Source organism: Xenopus laevis, chromosome 9_10S, assembly GCF_017654675.1.
Source record: "Xenopus laevis strain J_2021 chromosome 9_10S, Xenopus_laevis_v10.1, whole genome shotgun sequence".
Lineage (NCBI taxonomy): Eukaryota > Metazoa > Chordata > Amphibia > Anura > Pipidae > Xenopus > Xenopus laevis.
This window is the reverse complement of record NC_054388.1, coordinates 37,289,341-37,312,808: the sequence shown is the minus strand read 5'-3', so window position 1 is coordinate 37,312,808 and position 23,468 is coordinate 37,289,341. Positions and strand designations below refer to the sequence as shown.

General features: G+C 39.2%; 1 protein-coding gene across 1 annotated transcript in view; it reads left to right on the top strand.

Annotated features, from left to right (window-relative positions):
- The first annotated feature begins 5,977 nt into the window (after positions 1-5,977).
- ralgapb.S (Ral GTPase activating protein, beta subunit (non-catalytic) S homeolog) overlaps positions 5,978-23,468 on the top strand; it is a 135,477-nt gene continuing 117,986 nt past the window's right edge. Inside the window, exons 1-4 of the mRNA XM_041578082.1 lie at positions 5,978-6,213; positions 7,021-7,132; positions 7,249-7,377; positions 7,498-7,677. Of these exons, the coding sequence (XP_041434016.1) occupies positions 5,978-6,213; positions 7,021-7,132; positions 7,249-7,377; positions 7,498-7,677 (657 nt within the window). The remainder of the gene's footprint in view (positions 6,214-7,020; positions 7,133-7,248; positions 7,378-7,497; positions 7,678-23,468) is intronic.

Below are 23,468 nucleotides of genomic sequence, written 5' to 3'. Positions count from 1 at the left end.
ATTGAAGCCGTGCCCTCGGCGCTTCTTTATTTTTCGTGTCAGACGTGACATGATGACGTCACTTTCCGGCACCAGCACGCTGGCCCAGCAACCCACGTGACAGCTATGGGCGCCGCCATCTTGGATGAGGCTCTGAAGAGGATGGGATTGCCATCAGGCGCTCCTGACAGTACTACAGCATTATAATGATATAGTGCCTTTTAAATAGTACACTCCAATAATTGTTCCAGGTGTAATATATTAGGTAACTTGAGGTGACACACATCTACAATTACCAGCATCTATCTGTATATTTAGCAACATTAGGAATGTTAAAGGTTGCCCTTTTTCTGTCTATATAAATGACTGGCACTATACATTGGCATTCACTTACACGGTTCAGTTCCCAATTATAAGTTTGTTTTGCTCATTCTACTACCTGCTGGAACATAAAAGGGAAGATTAGACTGGATACTATGAGCCTACTGGATCTCCAAACCATAAATTCTGTCTTTGGTGTATGCCAGGGGTGTCCAAACTATGGCCCGCGGGCAAACTGCGGCCCATGGTCCATTTTTAATTGGCCCGCAGCCAGGGCCAGATTACCCACAAGGCGCCCTAGGCACTTGCCTAGGGCCCGCCTGGTTTTAGGGGCCCTGTCCAATGGATGGGTGAGGCGCCATCCTCCACTCCCAGACTCCCACCAATCAGGGCACGCCTAGCTCACGGGGCCTGGGCGGGTGGCCCAGGATGGAGAAAAACAGCACCTGCCCTGCCGCATCTTCCGGGCCCCTGCGGTGACGTCTGTGGTAAAGTGAGATAACAAATGAACTGAGAAGGCTTGGCGGGGGGATTATATTCCTTGTGTCAAACATAGTCTGTACAGAGAGATCCCATAAAACTATGGCAGCCTAGGATTCAGCAGGAACAGCCCCTAAATTTGCTCATAGTCTGTACAGAGAGATCCCATAAAACTATGGCAGCCTAGGATTCAACAGGAACAGCCCCTAAATTTGCTCATAGTCTGTACAGAGAGATCCCATAAAACTATGGCAGCATAGGTATTCCCCTGTACTAAGCACAATTCAGCTGGAACAGCCCCCTAAGTTTTCTCATAGTCTGTACAGAGAGATACCATACATTGTATTGGCTTCACATTTCATTTTGCCTGGGATCCAGCATGTCAGGCTGTATGGTTGGCCCACACACATTTTCACCTCACCAAATCTGGCCCTCGTTGTAAAAAGTTTGGACACCCCTGGTGTATGCAGTCTATACAGAACCAAACTTTATATAGGCACATATATGGACAACTTTTAAGCATACCCAGTGTTGCTAGGAATCTACATCCCAGCATCATTGAACCACCTGACTTGACAGATGGATGCTGGTAGTTGTAGTCCTGGTGATGTCTATGCTCTGTGCCATATAGGCATTGGCCTACTAGGGTCAACCAGACATCAAGAGTCCACTCTTATAACAATCAGGTGTAGAAAGTGCTAAATAGTAAAGGTGTTATGGGAAGTCTAATGGTACCCTGTCAGGCTAGTCCATCCCTGTATTTGGGTTCAATATAAGCTTTTTTTTAAGTTAAACAGTTTGATTTCCAAAGGGTTAATTTTCTTTGTCTCATACAAATCCATCAGTGGATTAACATTTAATCTAAATGAAATCTGAAGAACCTATTGTTTGTTTGCATGCAGAGTACTCCAGTACAAAATGTATCTCATTTTTCTCCATCCGTAGAGACGCACTCTCCCTTATAATAACGTTTAATAACATTTTCGATTGCAAACTTGCTGAAAAATTCTAAGGCCTATTTTAAAAAAGGAAGCAAAATAATTACGGCGAGGAATCAGCATCATGTTCTTAAAGGACAAATTATTTTAAACTAAACATGTGCCATCTGTTGCCCTCTTAATAATGAATGCAAACTGAATGTATACGCACTAATTGCATTAGTAAATGGAGAGAGGAAAAAACATGTAAATGCCCCAGTCTTTGGCATTAAATCAGATTTACGTTATAGTTTTGCTGTACATGATACATGAGTGTATAGATAAGGGATGGACAGCCTTCAGCCTGCCAGCCGTTGTCCAATTACAAATCCAAAACATGCACTGCTGCTTTGAACTCTTAATAAAAACTGTTGGGGTAGAGGTGGGTTGCATATGCTTCCCCCCGTAGATAGGCTAGGATGTAGGCTACATATACAGTATTTATCTATTGTATATATATGTGTGTGTTTGTGATATTGGGGGTGCCCCGAATCTTGCCTTTGACTGTACACTGTTACAACAAGGGCCCTGACGAGGGGTCTAACTGTCAGCAACTCCAGGTAGGCACCTGCTAGACCCTGTATCCTTAGGTGGGCCCTCCCTAAAGGGATAGAAGAAGGATTACCACACTGGTGTATACACACAGGGTCAAACTGGGGGGCCTGGGGCCCACAGGGGCGGCTGTCTCAGGGCCATCTCTGCCCCCCCCCCCCGTGTGCACATTATGTTTTTCGGCCAGTCGTGGCAAAAAAAATTGTGTGGATCTGGGCAAATGGTGGTTTCAGTGGTTCTTAAAAACAATGGAACAAATGTATTGACCAGCTTCAAAACTCTTTAGGACGCCAGTCACTTTAATTTGCAGAATCGGTATAGCAGAAAAGATGTATCAAATAACAGCCAGGTCAGTTACATGCAGAATACGCACACCTCAACCTTTATCCCTTCACCAACTTTCTTTGGTCACCAACTCTCCATCAATAGGCGAAGCCAGCAGAGGTATGTAACCCTTTTGACACCCCTTTGTCGGTGTTACACATGTGTGCCGCTTACCTGATGGCACGGGACAAACCTGAGTCACTCTGCAGTGGTTTTGGGACAGACTGGGTACCTGTTACTTACTAGCACAGTGCCTCCACCTAGTGGGATCTGGGAATGCACCTACCGGTGGCCCCACTAGGAACACAGTAATCAAACACAAACACAGTATTTTTTAAACTGAATAACTGTTTATATAAAAATTAAATGGCAAACTAGTACAAATAGCACTCCTAACCAGGTGAGAGTGGGGCTAACTATCTAACTAACTAACTAACTATCTACCTAACTAAAGAAGACAAAGTCCTTTAGTGTTCTTCCACAAGTTAAAGTTGAATGGACGTATATACACTACACAAGCCCAGGGAAGCTTAATAAAATAAAATAAGAGTTGTTATAATGCCCTACACATGAGCCCAGTGTATAGTTTATGTGCCATATGTTAGGAAATGTAGGGGGGAAGCCGGGTACCCCAGAAAAAATGTACAATCTTAAGCAGCCTATCACCCTGAAAAATGAAAAGTCGCCAGCGTTAGTCACTTCGCCTCTTAGTAAATTTGCCCCCATGTTTCTTCAAGCGCTTCTTTAGGGTACTGTCCTTTTAAACAGAATACTCACTCCAAATCCTCTTTGGATGCTTTACAGAGTTCTCTTCAGGCGAGTCCAGCAAATTCAGACATACAGTGCGACTGCCAGCCCCTTTGGATGCTCACATAGCAGCGCTCTCGTCTCTATCTCTATCCACCATGTGGTTCTCTCTGCCAGGATTTTCTCTTTTGCCAGCATCTGTGACTTCCTGTTCCTGTTCTCTGTGCTTGATCTCTTACATGGATAAGTGCAATGGTTTTGCACTAATTCCCTACAGGTGTATTACTCCAAAATCTACTTAATCCTAACAGTTTGGGTCCCTATGATGGCAGCAGAGGTGCCACAGGGAACTAACCCTTACTAATCTCCTTGTTGGAGCTTTAGCTGCTCAATAACTTTCTTGATCCTTCCTGCAGAGCTGTTAACTCCCCTTCTGATTATAATGGTCCTACCTAATCTTGGGTTATTTTTGTATTTTTATTTATTTTGCACCAGTGATGGCACAATGAAACACTGTAATAGTATCTAGTTCCCCAACAGTTACAGGCCAAAGGAAAGGTTTGGATATTGTCCCCAGTGTTAATCTCATGACTGTAAGCTGTAAAGCTTAATGGATATTTGTCTTTTCTTGTAATGGGAAAAGGCTAAAGATACAATATATATATATATTATGAATTTATATGTATTTTGCACTGATGACACTTACACTGGAAATATATCTATCTCACTAACAGTTTGTCTGTTATTGTTTAATTCAACCAACATGGGACAAATGTTCCTTCTTGCTATTGGACAAATTCTCCAATTCCAAGTCTTCCCACAACACCCTTGAAAATTAAAAATCACCATCCTTGAACTGTTTTCACATGAATTTGACTTTGTGGATTAAATACATTGCTGAAGCAAATGACCGTTGAGGCAAGGTCACACCTTCTGAACAGGGGCAAAACTATAGAGGAAGCAGACCCTGTGGCTGCAGGGGGGCCCCCAGGTGGAATAGGGGCCCCGTAAGGCCCAAATTCATATACAATTTCAATAAATATTGAATAAAAGAGGTCAATCTCTAGCAGGTCTGGATTGGGATTTAGGGTAGTGGCCAAAATAGTCCCCTGTCACCTAGGGAAAGTAGAAAATCAGATGGCACACACTCCAGTAAATATTTGCAATTTATTGAGATCTACACACAACGTTTCAGAGGTACAACCTCTTTCTCAAGTGCTCTCATCAGTGTAACTTAGTTCACAGGTATATAAGAGTGCAGAGGAGGCACACCCCACCCCTTTAATTAGGTGACATCACAAAGTGCATATACAATCAAAACAATAAAAGACTGTGATACATTGTGTATTAATATACCATTATAATCAGGCCCGGATTTGTGGCAAGGCCACATAGGCCCGGGCCTAGGGCGGCGAAATTTTTGGGGCGGCACGCCGCCCAGCCGCATCTTTGAAGCACTGGGGACTTAACGCTCCCCAGCACTTCTGCCTCAGCCGGCGCTAGGACCCTGCGGACACAGGGCGGCGCGACCGGAAGCAGCAAGGGTACGGATCGTGCGGCCTTGGGGCGCCGCTTCGTTAAATCCGGCCCTGATTATAATACCTGTTTAGTGACTTGAAGTGCTTATTATTTGTCTCCAAACAGTAATAATAAAGTTGAATTGTCCAAATATTTCAATGCATTAGCGAGACTTTTTTTCTAACTGTGAAATAAACATAAAATAAAAATAAAGAATGTTTACTGAATTTTCATGGGTCAATGCAAGTCACTATGGGGTATATTTATCAAAGAGTGAAGTTAATAGTGAAGTTCCCCCACTAGAGTGAAATTCCGCCACTTTCCATTCATTTCTATGGGATTTTTAAAGGCGTATTTATCAAAGGGTGAACTTTCACTTTCAACCATTGATAAATATGCCTTTCATAATCCCATAGAAATGAATTGTGAGCTGCGGAATTTCACTCTAGTGGCGGAACTTCACTCTTTGATAAATTTACCTCTCTATATCCAAATTACATAAAGAAAAAGACATCACTATCTCAGAAAAAGCATTAATAATTCAATTGTCCCATAGGGGCCTATGGTATTTAGCCTATCAATCCACATTATCTCTTTCTGAAGTAATATACGACTGAAGTCACCTCCTCTAGTGGGTATGGTCACCACCTGTAGAACCAACAACCTTAATTGATTACTGTTATGGCCCTGTAGCGAAAGTGTCTACTTACTGGGGTAACGTACTTTTGCTTTTCTAAATCACAATTGTAATTGTCCTTTTGTGTTCCCCAATCCTCGCTCTAACCTCTCGCTTCGTTTTACCAACACATGCTTTCCCACAGGGGTGGTGCAAGTGGCAAAATGCTGTAATTTAATGTTATGTCCTTAAGGGCAGGGGCACACGGCAGATTCGGGGAGATTTAGTTGCCTGGCGACTAATCACCTCTTTTTCCAGGCGACAATCTCACTGAACGTGCACTTGCACAATAAGGCACAATAAGGCACAGTGCACTACATCACAATGATATCTACCAGCATCACACACTGACTGGTAAACACCATCAGTTCGTGACGCGTGACGCTAGCGATCAGCAGCGATCATGAGTCAAGAGAACGATCAAACTTCAAATTCTAATGATCAATCTTCTACATTTCATCATGAGAGCCAACATGCCTCAAGTCCCACTCCAACAGACCAGCCTCCAAAAAGCCAACCCATTTGGGAAATTATCGACCCAAAGCCAAGCCTGCAGGATCTGTTTAATTTATTCAGAGAAACCATCTTCATCTGCATATTACCTGAGCTTAAAGTCAAGTGGAGCAGGAAGCTGACTCAGTAAGTCATGAGGGTTGTGACAAACACACCCAGAACACCCCCAAATTCCTTTGCAACTACAAAGCCCAACTGAACAATTTATTGAGTTTAAGTCTATTGTTAAGTCACTTCTTAAACTGAAAAGAAAACATGCTCTCTCATTTAAAAGTACTGTAAATGGAAACAAAAATGGGAAGCAAAAATATCCACCATTATAGAGGTTTTACATTTCCTGCAAACTACTTGTGCCATTTGGCTGTTGGCCTCATGCAGGAGACAGTTAGCCAGCAAAAACCCTAACCTATAGGCTGCCTTGGTCTAATATATGTTCATACAAGAGGCCTTATTTATAGAAGTACATATTAAATACAGGTATGACACGTTATCCAGAATGCTTGAGACCTGGGGTTTTATGGATAATGGATCTATCTATAATTTGGATCTCCATACTTTGTCTACTAAAAACTCATTTGAACATTAAATAAACCAAATAGGATTGTTTTGCCTCCAATAAGCATTAATGATAATGTAGTTTGGATCTAGTACAAGCTACTGTTTTATTATGACAGAGAAAAAGGAATTTGAATTATTTAATTAAAAGCAGAGAGCGGTTTCCAGATAACAAATCCCATACCTGTAGTGCAGAAATATATTCTACATGGACTGCCATTCTACACATTGTACATTATAACAACATACGCAATGGTTTTAACAACCAGTGTGGACAGAAAGATATATGTCCCAAGAAAGAAGCAGGAAATTTTAGTGTTTAGTGCCCATGTGCATCGGGTGTTTGATTGTCGCTTAATTATCTAAATTTTTTTCTAGGTCAGCTGGACAATGCACTCATCCTATGGATGAGAACGGGAATTGCAAAGGATGCAAAATAGAACTGAGCCAACCGATCCTTAAACAGCGGACAAGAATGGACACAGTGGAAGTAAGTGTTTTATTATATATGTATTAGATTAAAAGAATTATATTTCATAGATACTTTAAGATTTGCATGCTGTAAGATATCAAGCATTTAGGTAACTGTGTTATTATTCCCTGCAGTCTCTCCTTCATGAGATGATCCATGCCTCCCTATGTGCCACAAACCTGAGAGAACCAGACGCCCCGCATGGGGAAAACTTCCTAACGATAATGGAATTCATCAATAGAGAGTTTGGCACAAATATATCGGTAAGTGATTAAGTACAATGTGGTGTTTGAATTAGACATACAGTTAACATGTATTTTTATATATACTCGATTATGTATTATCACTGATCTTATATGTTGCTTTTCTTGTCATTTCCTTAGATTGAACACAGTTTTGACAAAGAAGTTGAGGCATTAAAGAAGCATTGCTGGACATGCGATGGGCCCTGCCAAAAAGTAGTGAAAAGGACAAGAAACCTGGTACCCTCCTCCAAGGAACGCTGGTTCCGAGAGCATAAGCAGACATGTGGAGGAAATTTCATAAAGACCTCTGAGCCTGAAGTACCTGCACGGAAAAAAAGACATTTCCAAAAGACCCCTGAGTCTGAGGGTCCTGCAGGGAAGAAAATGAAGACCTAGGCTGTATCATCACTGTAAATGCCAGAGGCCAACCACCTCAGCTTTAAAGAAATCATTGGTTCCTATAGAGAGCTGGCATGAGATGTGAAACAAAAAAGCACCCCCAAATTTATATCTGTAAGTATCCATCATGCCATAAATTATAGGGCTGCCATTACATTCCCTATATGAGGGGTGCCCAGCTTTCGAGTACATATGTTACATTTAAGGCCCCGATGCAAGATGCGCCTGTCATAATCTGTTGAAGAGCAAAGTCTGAAATGGCAAGAAATCCTTCAGACGAGGTGAGAATTCTCTGTGCTTGTAACTACCAGGAGACAATCTACAGCTTTTTCATGGTGTTCATGGAATCAACTTATTCCAGCATGGCTCTGTTCTTAGGCACAATCATTGATGTTAAACTTAGAAACAAGAGGCCCATGGGTGCAGGTGGATACTTTGGATTAAGCCCAGTTTTATCACCCTAATACCGAAGCACCAACATTTCCACTCATATCCACCAGTCACTACAAAAGGGGTAACTGTGTGACTCTTTTATAATCTAGATTATATTTTGGTAGGCCAATCAGATTCCAGGACCTACTTATGGTTTCAACCTCTGCAGCACCTTTAGCTATACCCCAAACCCCAGCCTTTCTGCATATATATAGTAAATAAAGTACCCCCTCTTGTAAAATATAAGGATATTATACGTTACCGAGGAGTTTCATGACCATATAAAAACACGAGGCAACTGGGGGTACTTTATTTATTATAATACGCAAATTTCAGTGAGTCATGTGACAGAAATGACATCAGAACTCACCGTTTATAACTGATGACATCAGAACTCACCATTTATAAAGATATAATTTACATGATATTCATGGCTTTTGTGTATTATAAAACAATACTGACTCTCAGTTTAAGAAATTCTAAATGATGCAGAAGGACAACATTTCTACATTTCTAATTTTTGTATCGTGCCTATTGCTTTCATTTACTCATTGTTTTTGTTTTCTTACCATTAGGTCACCAGAGCAGCCAAGAATGTTGTGTTTCCTGTATACACAAAAAAACAGAAGGGGTATACCCTCAGCAGTAAACCTGTGTACAATGGAGATTCCTTTTTCAGTACATTTGTTTTGATGAGGCGACATCTGTACTGATTAACACCAGAAAAAGAGTTCAAGGAAGAGTGCTTGCCATTCATTCTCACCAGAGCAGCCAACACAGCTTTACAATGAAGATGAGAACATTTTCTCAACCTTCTTCTTCTTCTGCTTCTGTTTTGGATCACTTTATTTATATATTTTTTTCTGTACCGTATATATATATATATATATATATATATATATATATATATATATATATATATATATATATATATATATATATATATATATATATATATATATATATATATATATATATATATATATATATACCTATGTAAATAAATGATATGTTTTATATCATCTTTTGTCTCATTGTGTATAAAAATAATATAAAAAATGGTTGGAATTTTTGAACAGTTAAAATTAATGTAGGAATGAGAAATTGGGAGAAGAATTTAGTCGGAAAAGAAGATTTATTTAGGAGCACTAACAGTATCTGAACTACAAGAAAAGTATATGTGGGATTGCCTATATATTATATATAAGATATATTCTTTACTGAAGATATGATTTCCCTATATGTAATAAGAAATGAACAAGGATATTAGAATTAGTCCCTACTTCCCTGTCTGATACATACCTTTATAAAAAAAAAAAAATCTCTTATAAATTTTTTTTTTTTTTTTCTTTTTCTTCTCTCTCGTTTTTTGTTTTTTTCTGACTATGTGATGTATGTAACTCTTGTCATGAAAAATCTGTATTAAATAAAAAAAAAAAATAAAATAAAAAAAAAAAAAATAATATATATGTATGTGACATAGGGCTCAGAATAGATTGATGTAGGAGATGCCTAGTTGACTCTCATGAATACAGCAGACCCCACACGAGCGACTGCCATGCCTTGGGTGTCTGTCCTATATCACTGGGGTAGTCACCTTTTTGGAACATGAGGCATAACTCTAGTAGACACACAAGTATTTAATGGATATTTGTCCTTCAACAAGTGGTTTCATAGCTGGGAAACATAAACTTCAAGCAGTCAGTATATCCTTCCTGTCGTTCCTGACCCCCAAAATTCTTATTGGAATGCACCTTGGATAAATTTTTTTAACAGATCAAAAATGTCTACTCACTCTAATTCATTACTTATCATCGAGTGTTTATAAGAAATAATACTAATTATTATGCCATTTATTATTTTGTGAAATCTACTATAATGCAGCATGTTTGTGTCCAAGTATTAATTATTGCTAGTGACTGTTTCCAAGTAGGCAACCCTAATGTTCTTCTAATTCCAGTACAGTACTATATATTTGCCCTTTGGTGAAGGAGAGGCAGTTTGCGTTCCTGTTCATCCACCAAAAAAAACACTTTTCTGTGCCCAAAATCTACAAGTTTACAGTTAGACAAATATTGTTGTCCAGCATAGGATTTTCTATTTAAATCTGTTCTCATGATAGGGCCAGGTGTTTTTCTAAAACAAAAGAGGTAAATTAAAAACGTTACAAGTTCACAGGTTATCCATTTTTAGCTCATTAGATCCATATCTCTATCTATGTATATATATTCTTAGGAATGCATTTCTGTTGCAATCACAATTTTGACAGTAGTGATCTAAAGCAATGTTGCAACTGCTCTTTTATTTTATTTATTTTTCTTGGGGATGGGGGGGGTTGAACTAGAGTAATAACTGCTGCCTAGCTGTACTTGGGGCCTGGGTTCATTTCTAACTGTGGCACTATCTGACTAGAACCTGTAGGGATCATTTGCTATGCCCAGGGTAGCAGATGATGGAGACATGTAAACACCCCTCCTCCTTCCCTACCCTCTACCGATCCCCAAACATGCATGTCCTTCATCCACAAGTTATGGAGAACCAGCAGGTGCAGGTCACTATGGGGACCAAAATTAGTACATGGAGACAAAGAAGGTGGATTTTGTTCAAAAATGTATACTTCACTAGAATATCCCTGAGATTATAGAAGGTCTTTATGACCATATTTTTTAATATATATCACAATGGGGACTTGAACCCAAAAAGTGTAAAATTGTCTGGCCTATAGAAATATAAGCACTGAGGACAGTCAGTCCATTTGCAATATTCCTGGAAAAATCCACTTTAACAGATGGGGCCACCAAATCCTAGTCTATGTTTTAGAGACATCCATGGTAGCTCTAGGAAAGAATATTGTTGAATATAATTGCTTTACTTTCAGAGTAGCTTATCATTCTTACTACACAGCCAGAGAGGATGTTTTGCTCTACATAGACCATCTTTGAACAGGGCTCCAAGAGATTATAAATCTAGTGAGTCTCCTCAAACACACTGGTCCTAGAAAATGGGGCAAAGAAGACTAGCCTTCTTGTTCCTGCACTTGATGGTTCTACAGTTCCTCAGGTGTACAGTAGCTGGGAACCACACACTGTAATGATATTAATCTAGGGAAGACTATTGTTGGATACAATTGCTCTACTTTCAGAGAAGCTTATCATTCTTACTACACAGCCAGAGAAGATGGTTTGCTCTGCATGGACCATCTACAGACAGGGATCCAAGAGATTATAAATCCATAATGTCCTCTCTAAAACACTGGCCTATGAAATAAGGTCTAGGGATGCATTCTAGTTCCATATTAGTATAATAATCTTCAAAGCTAGCAGCCAAGAGACCAAGGTCTGGCTCCTGATAGTATCATTTCATATCTTCTCACTTTTATACATACAATCTTATTATGCATTAAGAGTACAATTATAGAGAGTATTATAATAGAAAGTGGATACTAATTATATTCTACTAATACAGGGGCATAACTGCAGAGGAAGTGGGGGGGCAGGTGGAATAAGAGCCCCATAAGACCCAAATTTTGGGGGCCTGAAAAATATTTTGCAGTGGGGCCCAGTAATATCTAGTTACGCCACTGCTTCTGAATGCAGGGTGCCATATTAAATATACCAGTGGAGCCAACCAGGAAAGCATTTGACATATACCAATATCATGCCCTCCTATTTCTGTTTAGTCCCTATTGCTGTATGAGAACAAAGAGGAGAAATAGAAGGAAGGACAGATGAGAGTATGGAAAGAGAAGAAAGTAGGAGAATGAAGAAGATGAGTGAATGGGAATACAAATAGTTTGGATAGTGGGCCTATGGTGTAAGGTTTCTTGGTGGGCTCCTGACACCTCAATCCAACAATGAGCAAAGCATGCTTACTCTGTGTCAATACACACCACGAGGTATATTTATCAAAGAGTGAAGTTAGAGATCACCACAGTCCACTAGAGTGAAATTCCGCCACTCTCCGTTCATTTTTTTGGGATTTTGAAAGGCTAATTTAACAAAGCATGAACTTTAACCCATTTATAAATACTCTTTTAAAAATCCCAGAGAAATGAAAGGAGAGTGGTGGAATTTCACGCTAGTGGACTGTGGTGATCTCTAACTTCACTCTTGGATAAATATACCCCCATGTCTTCTATTGACACTGGAGTCAGTAGGAGACTAGAAGATATTTTTGTCAAGTACAGGTTCAGCCCCAAAACAAACATTTTAATGTTACTTATGGAAATCACAAAGGGGCAGATTTAGTAAAGGGCGAAGTGGCCGCCGCTATCGACAACTCGCCAGAAAACACATCCGCAGGCACATCGCCAATTTACTAACAAGCGTAGAGGACAATATCGCTCTGGAGAACGGTCGTTACTCTGCAAATTTACTAAAGTGCAAAATTTACTGAACGTTACCTCTTTCGCCAGAGTTTACTTCGCCACCTTAGACCAGGTGAAGCGATAAAATGAAGCTATATCCTCCTCAATCTTATGTCAGTGACATCATATCCTGTATGCTGGAAATTCATAAAAGTTCGAAAAAACTTTGCCAACTTTTAAAGCCTTCAAAAGCCCTAACTATTAAACATTTTGGTGTTAACATTTTTTTCCAGACATTTGAGGGGCATGGCACATTTGTATTAGGGTGGGCTCATGTCTAGGGCATTAGAGGATCTTTTATGCCTTTGTTATGGTTCCTTGGAGATTAGTAATAAAAAGTGGCCACTTCAAGCATCTCTAATAAAGATGTCCATACAACTTTTATGTACCCGCCCTATTCAAATTGAACGCTAGCGAAACTTCGATATGAAATGCTCGCATTCCCGAGCTAATGCTAGCGAAAAAGTCACCAGCGTTCGGCTGCCGAGATGCAACTTTGCATTTCAGTGAATTAGCGTAACGTTAACGATTTTATGTGTGGCGAAGCGTTTACTGGTGAAAATTCACCCTTTAAGGAATTTGCCCCAAAGACGGAATGAGAGCTGAATGACTATCTTTCATACAGGCTCTGACGTGTTTTTTTTGACTACATATGGTACATTTTTATGAGGTTTCAGATCCAGTTTATCTTTCCACAAAAATGTCCTCTGCTGATTTGCTTCAAGAAAGTATTTGTCACTACAGATATTATGAGATTTGCCATGAGGAACTCTTCATGGAGTGTTCAGCCGAAGGTAATTTGTCTCAAAAGACTCTTTATGTGATTCCCTCTATATAAATTTGTTTGTCTGCACAAATGTCCATGAGCTGAAAATGTAGCATTGCTCTAAACAGTACAATAACAGTGTATTTCTCCTAAATTTTATTTGTGCCAGAATATCCATTTCACAGGGAAGGAAGATGAAGATATGTTGATTTTCAGTTCTGTCTGTGAACGAGTCTTGTGTAGGGACCATGGTTGTTGGAAGCCATAAATCATCTCCCTGCAAACTTGCCCTGAATTTCAATCATAAGTCTCTTTGTATGGCCATATATCTCAGATGACATGTTGCAGAGTTAAATCATAATGAGTTTCAGAAACATATCAGGCACGGAGGAAAGAGGCAAGTTAACCATTTTTTAGCACAAGTCTCGTTATGGCAGATATACAGTATGTACATGTTTCCAACATGCCTCAGGTTTAGCTGTAGCTGATATCTAACATTTCTTCATCTCCTCTGCTTTTGCACTGCATGTTTTGGTGTATTATTCAGTGAAATCATATGTGCAAATCAAACAGCAGAGGGCATGACCAGACAATTAGCAACTCAGGTGCCAGATTGGAATGCCAAATAGCTAAGGATCCCACATTTTAAATATGTTTGTGTAACTGCTGTTGACCAAAAGATTGAGTTCAAAGGCCAAAAGTAAGAATTGTGGGACAGGATGCACTCCTTTTCATGCACACTTTCCTCCAAACTCTTTATTAGATTTGTTAAGACTTATTCTACTGGATTTTCCACATCTGAGTTGAGGAGTAGAGCAAATCTTGTTTGAAGGTTGTGCTCTCAGTTTTTCAGAGCTCTCCAATAAGGTCTAGCCATATAGACAATTCACAGTTCCTCTAATTCCCTTCTGCTTCCAAATGTCTTATTTGAATTAATCTAAAAGTTAGATTTTAGACCATGCAGGATTAAGGTACCCCAACATTTTGCCCCTGGCCTCTTAGCTTTAAAGGATAAGTAAACCTTTAAAATAAGTTAATGTAAAATTGATGAGGGTGCTATTCTAAGAACTTTTGCAATGTACATTCATTATTTATTTATCTTTTATTCCAATATATTAAGGGATACATGTTCTGTTAATATAAATTAATTTTGTTACAACAGCGCCACCTGCTGTTCATTTTCCCACCAGCTTGACCACCAAGTAGTCAAGGAAGTTGTCAGGAGAAAGAAAGAGGCTGCTCTGATGTTCTTCTGCTTAGGAAAAAAATTAGAAACCTTTCTCAAATCTTTCCTAAGCAGAAGAACATCAGAGCAGCCTCTTTCTTTCTCCTGACAACTTCCTTGACTACTTGGTGGTCAGACTGGTCAGAAACCGACCAGCAGGTGGCACTGTTGTAAAAGAAATAATTCATATTAACAGTACATGTATTTCTTAATGGATAATATTGCGCTTGGGTGTCCAAATTGCCAGTCCAAATTAAGGCAGCTGAGTATCTGGGACTTGCTCCAGTTTCCAAAGCATCATCCTAATACCAAAACACCAAAAAATGTCCCGATGCTCATTAAAAAGTAAAAATACAAGTTTTTATTCAATCAATAATTTAAGATACAAACATACTGACCCCGTATGATCCACCCTACGCGTTTCACATCTTCTGGTGCTTAATCATAGGTATTTCTTGAGAAATACTTATTATCAGGCACCAGAGGGTGTGAAACGCGTAGGGTGGATCATACAGGGTCAGTATGTTTGTATCTTTTATTATTGATTAAATAAAAACTTGTATTTTTAATGAGCATCATGTATCTCTTAATATCTTGGAATAAAAAATAAATAAATAATAAATGTAAATTACAAAAGCACTCTCATCAATTTCACATTCACTTATTTTAAAGGTTTAGTTATCCTTTAAAACTGTATGGTACTCTTTCTGCTGGAATGTGTCATTGCAAATACAGGTATGGGACCTATTATCCAGAATGCTTGGGACCTGGGGATAGCGGATCTTTCTGTAATTTAGATCTTCATACCTTACAGTATATTCAGATGTTTTTTCATCTGCTTGAATTTTAAAATAGCCATTTTGTCACTACATCCTATTACCTAATCTGAGCGTTTATTTTCTAATCCTTAATGTGTCCCTTCTAGCCAAAGACACGATACAGGGATCACGCTACAAATTATTTCAGCGCTCAATTGGTAACACATGTCATGAGTTTCCAAACTGTTAGAAATCTTCTGTAAACATTCTGCTTAAATGAGGCTTTTAGCAGCATTCCCGGGACTAAACACTCTGCCCTGTGTATACCCATAATTTGCTTTTAATTATTCCTTTTGGATTTTTTTGGATTTTCGTTGCTTACACAGCACCATCTGGCTGCACTGCCAGGGCACCCCTGTGAGGCCCTTTTAGTGTGATCCGTATTTAAACTCTGAGCTCATAGGAAGTGTAGAGGTATTACCTGTGTGGCAGGGCAGATTAATTCTACAGGGGTGCTGCTAGAAAGAGCTATTTTATATATCCTGGGGCAAAACCTCTGTGTGCCACTAATTATAAACTGTTAAATATAAATTACGATTAATTCCATCATTCTTCTTTTGCGTACTACAAACAAGTTGTTAGAATTGCCTTTTTTATCTGCTAGAAATAACAAAGTTAAAAAATCTTTTTCTTAAGGGGATAGAACCCCAAAAATGAATTGATATAGACATACTCAGTGTACTTTTTTTAATACTTCTACAATTTACATACATTTTCTATGTTGAACAGTTTCTGAGATACAGGTATAGGATTTATTATTAAGAAATCAGAATGCTTGGTACCTGGGGTTTTCTGGATAGGGGATCTTTCGACAATTCAGATCACCATTACTTAAGTCTACTAAAAATTATTTAGGTATTAACTTTTCCAAAAGGATTGTTTTGCTACCAGTATGGATTAAAGCAGCTTAGTTACCATCAAGAACAAGTTACCATTTTATTATTACAGAGAAAAGGAAATTATGTTTAAAAATTAAGATTATTTGCTTACAATTGACTTAAAATAGGTGATTGCCATCCTGTAATAACAAGTTTCCAGATAATGGATCCCATACCAGTATTTGCTTTTTTTTAGACAGCTAATACCAGGCTTTTGGCACAATTGAGAACCAGCAAACCTCATACAGGAAGTGCATAGACAGCTTGGGTCACTGACTCAAAAACTGCTGAAAGTCTGCTAACCACTAAAAATGTAGATTACAAAAGTGCTCAGAGGATTACCTATCCTGGACTTTACATCATTTAATTTTTGGATGGGTTAGATCCAATTTAATAGTAACACTTAATTTGGCTGAATGATAAGTATTCCTGCTGGGATTTGGCTAAATCTTGTATTCCCAATTAAAGAAAAACTAAAGACTAAAATGAATATGGCCAGAAATGCTGTATTTTTACAGTATATACTGATTTTAATGTACCAGCCCAGTGGTTCAGCAGTCCTGTACCAGTAATAGTCCAGGCCTTCAAAGTTGTCAAAAGGTGCCCTTTAATAAAATATGAATTTGTACAAATAAAATAGATTTCTTTAAATGTTTTATGCTTTGGTACCCAGAATGCATCATGAATACAGCTAATAAACGCTAGTATTGGGCCAGCAGAATTCAGATGAGCTGATTAATAGTTTATTTTCTTTGAGCACCATTAAAATTACTAATAATAATGTTAAACATTAGAAAATGTTGGTCTTAATTAAATCTGGCCCATAATACATTTTAGCCAAATGGTGATTTCCTCTTTAGAAAATCCCCTGAGGCTGCCCTAGTAAAAACTATCATCACGCAAAAGGAAAACCCCTCACATCACCTGATTACATAGAATTTATAAGCAGAAAATTAGGTTTTGGGGTTTGTAAAAAAAAAAAATGTTTTTTGCTGCATGGCTCAAAGTTTCTTTTTAGAACTTTATTTTTCAGTAGTTTGCTTTTAACTCCCTAGTTACTGGAGCAGATAGCATCCCAGGCTTTTATATTATAAAGAAGTGTTTGTTCTGAAGAACGCTCAATAAAATATGAGGGTTACTTAGTAGAAAGCATTTTTCTATCTCGGCAGCATAAAAACGAAGCTGAAAGGGAATAGGGAATAGCCTGCAAGAAATGGATTCTGTGTAATCAGTTAAATGCAAGGGCCCACTTTTGTTTAACATTTAAAGCCACTTCATTTCTAGGAGATGGGAGAGCGATGGTGGGAAGGCTTTCATGTGAGCGAGATAAAAAGCATTCTGACTCTGAGCAGAGCACCACTAACACATACATACTCCAATCAGCATGGCAGTGAGGGCCCCCGACAACTGCCACTAAGCCAAAGCAAAATAGTATAGAGATTTTAGGATGAAATGATAAGTAGGTATTTGCCCCAGAAACCAATGGAGTGTTTGAAAAAAAAAGGAACACCCGAAATGACTGGCTGAAGTCACTAAAGAGTGCCTGGAATATCTATTTGCAGCACAATTCCGTAAGGAAAATAGGAGACATTGGCGTAACTACCATCGTTTAGAGCGTCAGGGGCCTGCTGGTGTGTCCCAGGCATCCAGCAACATGTTTCTCACCAGCCCTTTGGATGTTGCTCCCAGTGGCCTCACAGCAAGTGCTTATTTTTGAATACCTGGCTAAGGACCACCACCTTAGAACACTGCAAAGTCCAAAACATTTAGTGCTACTTTCTATCTCTGGATCAAGCTAATGACTTTGATCAAGTGGATTATGAATAAAAGTACAGATTTGCGGAAACATTCATCAGATGACTCCTACCTATACAAAGGTGTAACACAGGGTATCCCAAACTTAGAACAGACTCCAGAGACCTGGTCACGGCTCAGCCTTCCACCTATAACAGCCGCCTTTAGCTTTGGGATAAGCCCTCCGCTACTCGGATGCCACAGGTCATGAAGGGGAACTAAATTCTAAAATTGAGTAATACTAGAAATGCTGTATTTTGTATACTAAACATAAACATGAACTTACTGCACCAGAAACTTAATTTCACAAAATATTTATGTTTTCAAAGTTGGCCGCAGGGGGCTGTAATCTTGTAACTTTGTTAAACATCTTTGCAAGACCAAGACTACGCACATGCTCAGTGTGGTCTGGGCTTCAATTGGGAGTTTAAGATTAGGGATTGTCATAAATTATTAAAACAGCACAAGTCAAATAATATCTGCCATAGAAGCAGATACAGCAAGACTGATAAATAATCAGAATATGCAGACTGCTCTGGGTCTGTGGATACAAATCTCTACACGATTGCCGGCTGCTCTACAGGGAAACAAACAAAGCTGCTCCAGTTCTGGGAAGTAAGGTGGGGGGCTTCCCCCTGCTGTTTGAAAGTATGATCGTTTCCCTGCAGAGCAGCTAGGAACCGTCTGAAGTTTCCTATCTGCAGCTGACAGAGCAAGTAAAACGAAGGGGGAATTTCACTGCATATGGTCTGGTTTCTTATAAAAACAGTAGACATTTTTTAATCAAAGTATATTGGAGATATATTTTTTTTCATTAAAGAAAGTAAAAATGGGATTTTATTTTTTTGCCTTTACATCCCCTTTAATGTGAGAGGCCTAAGGAAAGAGTTCTGAGCGAGCAAGGGAACCGAGTGTGGGGTAGTAGAACGGGAACAAGAAACGTAGTCGAAAGCTAGGCCAGGTCGGTAACAGTCAGATAATGCGGTACAGAGGAATAGTAGGGGCGACAGGCCAGGTCAAAACACAAGCGCAGTACAGAACAGGATCCAAGAGAGTAGTCAAAACAAGGCAAGGATCAGGACAGGCAACAAACTGGACAAAGTCAAGGACAGGCAGGTTCAACAACAGATCAGGAACACTCAAGGAATGCACCCAGAAATGATTAAATAGACAGACTATTCCTCTGTCTCCTATATTTGTACCGCATCATCTGACTGTTACCGACCTGGCCTGGCTTTTGACTGTGCTTCTTGTTCTCTTTCTTCTACCCCCACGCTCGGTTCCTTTGCTCAGAACTTTCTCCTTGGGCCACTCACATTAAGACCTGGCGGCATCCGAGTAGCGAAGGGCTTGTCCCAAAGTTAAAGGAGTCATAATGAATGAATGTATAAAATGCACAAACAAGGGTACAACATAGGGTTCTCTTGTGGCAGTCTGATGGAGCCCAGTCTATGGTTCCAATTGTTTGTGCGAATGGCAAAAATTATTGGATCAGCAGAAAGAGAAAAGGAGCTTCAACTATTCATCATGCAGTGTTAAACATTGTGCATGGTAAAATGAAAATTTTTAACCTACTGATATTCATAGAACTTAGATATTGGTCAGGGTAAGTAGGCCACTTTATATGTACCGTGATTGTACAAAACAAAAGCTGTTTTGGTCAAATTGCTGAATGGTTGTGATTAGTGAATATCTTCTACATATATGTATCTGTCACAAACAAGTAAATTAGTCATTAGAATTGCATGCAATAAAAGCTACAGTAGATTTAGATCATCAAGCAATGCCAGGAAAGTGTCCTTTTTGTCAGCTGGAAATTGCCATATTACCATAAAATTGCCTTATAAGGCTCTTTTTCATATGAAAGAAAAACCCAAGCTGCCAGATGGGGGTGACAGTTAACAGCATGCTGGAATGAAGAAAATACCCTAAAGGGGCAGTGGCGTTTGCGTGACACTGATGCATCGTGGCCTGTATTGTGGTCCATCACGGAGCTACTACAGACAACAGAGTGGTCAAGCTGGCAGTGTGATGAGGTGTGACAGAAATGTCAATAAACATAGACTTTTATTAACTTAGAGTGGGACAACCTACCACGTGATGAGTAACAGCACAAAGTGTCTATTAATAGTGGACAGAGAATGTAGTATCAGCTGCAATTATGTCTTACTCCCTTAAGTCAATGGCCTGTCTATACAATTCCCCTGTAACATATAATAACATTTACTGTATCTGTTTAGCTGACTCATCGAATTCTATAATTTCAGATGTACAAGGCTGAGGCATCACATAATGTAATAATGTAATTTATGATGCTTTGGGGGCTGGGAAATTGTCCCTACCAGTCAGAGGCAGTCTATCATGGTGTCCTTTCAATCAGGTATATCTGTGTAAGGAAAATACATTTATATTTATTTCGTGTATTTACTATGTATTTACTGTGTCAGCCCAATCATGTTAAAAATAGAATTGGGGTATATTCTCCCTATAACTGTCAGAACCAGAGAACGGGAGAGAAAGAGATAAACAGTTACTGCTTTCAATGGCAATTACATTTACATATAATTTTCAGACCATTGAAATTGTTTCACGTACATTGGAAAGTTGTTTAGGATTTAAAAAAAATGACTGGCACTATACAGGGCATACAGCTGCAAAAGGGCCCCACAAAAAATTGGGCCCTGGATGTTGTTGCCCCTGCTTCTTCCCTCTGAATTCTGCTCTAGCACTTTCTCTGCTGTTCCTCTCCCCCCCCCCCCAGAATCCCATTTATAGTTTTTTATTCTGTATGCATATAGAAGATGCATTTTTTTTCCTCAGCAAAATACTGGCTTTTGAGAGATGTTTCCATAACAACCCCTGCACCCAATTAGATGGTGGAGTCTCAGCACATCCGCCTTAAAGCTATACACACCACTATGCAGAAAAACATTAGAGCCAATTAATTTCAGCTTTGGGAACAGATGAACAGAGCTCCGTACATCTGTTTGTTTGTTTTTAGCTTGCTGTGAGTCATGGAACCAACCTGTGCCTCCTTCATCTGCACCCCAGAAAAGAAATGCTTCTTTCTTACTACAGCAGAATTTGGATAATAAAGGAAGACTAAACACTAATATTTATTTAATATGTGATGGGCATTATAGGATATTAGAAAATGAACCTTCTCACTTAACTTTAACAATCTTTTAAGTTATGCGAATTTCCCATATCCCGGTAAAGCAATTTGCTCATTGCTATTAACTGCTCTAGGCCCTGCACATAGGGGGCAGTAGAAGGCTTGGACTGTAAATCTGTATAGTGTGGCCAGTAGAGGCCGCTATCAAATACCATAGACCATTGGACCTGTGGGGTGATGGTCTAGTGGTCTAGGCCTTAGTGTACTTGAAATGCAAGGGCATATTTTAAATCTCAGTCCATCCATGAACAGTAGGTAGAGAGCAAGACAGTGACAGCAGTTTGTAGTTGTTGAAATACAGCTCCCATACCAGCCAAAGACCTCTGGATGTTGACCAAGCAGGCAAAGTTGACCTTGGTTGAGGAACACACTGGTTGTGGCTACAGCCTTCTGACAATAGATGTGCATGGGCCCTTTACATTCTGCACCCAGCCATATTTGGGTGGCCATATGAGCAAATATCACCTTGTTTGCAATCTTTGCTTTACAAACAATTGTACCAACAAAACTATCACTATGACAGTCGCGATATGCAACATCTCCTCTTAAGAGCAACACTTTTAAATTGTGTTTAAAGGAGAACAAAAGGTAGAATCCCTGGGATGTACCAAGTTGTTGGGGACCCCCTATTGATTCTAGTTGCTTACTTACTACCCATTGAGCCAATTCTCCTTTTCTTCAGAAAATGCAGCCAGCTGCACTTGACTGCACTGTTCACTTTTTTCTATTTAGTTGGTGTGGACAGTAGAAGGAGTCTCAACAGTCAGAGTAGGCTAGGGTTCTTTGTGGGCCCCAGCCTAGGACATTTCTCATAAGTCTACCCTTATTTCCTATGAGGCCTATATAGATACCTATATTGTTGGGCAAAACCTAAATCTAACTGCCGTGAAAGTTGCCCCAGGCTGTCAGATTCTTTCTTTTGGGTCTTATAAGACCCACCCAACACTGTGCCCATATACACTATATGTTTACACATATAAATGAGACTAGGCTAGCCTTTAACCCCATAGATGCTATTTAACTACAACTCTCATCGCACCACCGACTGGCAAAAAAAATCTAAGGAGATGCAATAAATATATAAATTGCAATATTCATTAAGCATTTTTAATCAAACCAGCTCAATAAACATGCAATTAAATTGTAAATATATGTTTACCTATGTTCTTAGGCACATTTAAATCTGCAGCATGAATTAATCCGGAACAATTTAGGAGCATATGAAATGCAAATGCCACAAACTGGTTTTGATGTGTTAATATTTCATACATCTGAAAATAGCACAAAATGCTAAATAATGCATATAAATTATAATAGCTTTTCTACTAGCATATGTATGGATTTGAAGAAATGTTCTTCCATCTCCTAATAAGCATCGAGCACAATGTGAAGCCCCAAGTGTAAGGCAAGAAGAGGCACCTATAAAGTGATTTTATCATTGTATACAATTACATGCAAATTATTTTTATACTATGTAAGATGAGTGATTAGAAAGAGTAGCAGAACCCTATATTGAGTAAGGGGAGTTGCTATGGGTTGTATTGAGAAAATTGCTGAAAATGAAGAGTGGCTGAGATGTATAGTTAGCAAAATAACCGAATGATCAGAATAGGTGAGACTTGTACTAAGACAGATAAATATAAACAGTAGATGAGTGGACAGGCCTTTTAAATGGGCTTAGTAAAGCTGGTGAGGTCAAAGCGGATCTGGGCCGAATTTCGCCAACCAGCGCACTAGGTCAAATTGGACCAAATCTAGTCTTTAGACCAACAAATGGATCATGCACTGAGGTCTACAAAGGCTCATTGACCAAGATGACATCAACTTGTCCCATCTAATGGGATTTTCAAACCTGTCAGATTGCTATCTGGTAATTTTTCAAGACACATATCGGTAGAGTGGGCCCATAAGTGGGCCCCATAAGGCCCAATAAGCTGCCAACTTGGAGTGGATGGACAGAGTCGACAGGTTTTATAGGTCTGTGTATGACCATCTTAATTTAGCCTTGTGTTGAATTAGGAAACTCAACAAAGCAGGTAAACCTTTTATTGAGTAAGGTAGATTAATATGCAAACTAGGTGAGCCTAATATTGAATAAGAAAGGTTAATGCATAGAATAGACAACCCTTGTTTTGAGTAAGATTGGTGAATGGACTTAGTAGGTTGACCATGTATTATGAAAGATGGGTGATTAAACACAATAGGCGGGACTTTTATTGAGCAAGACAAGTTAGGTGGCAGAGTAGACGAGCCCTG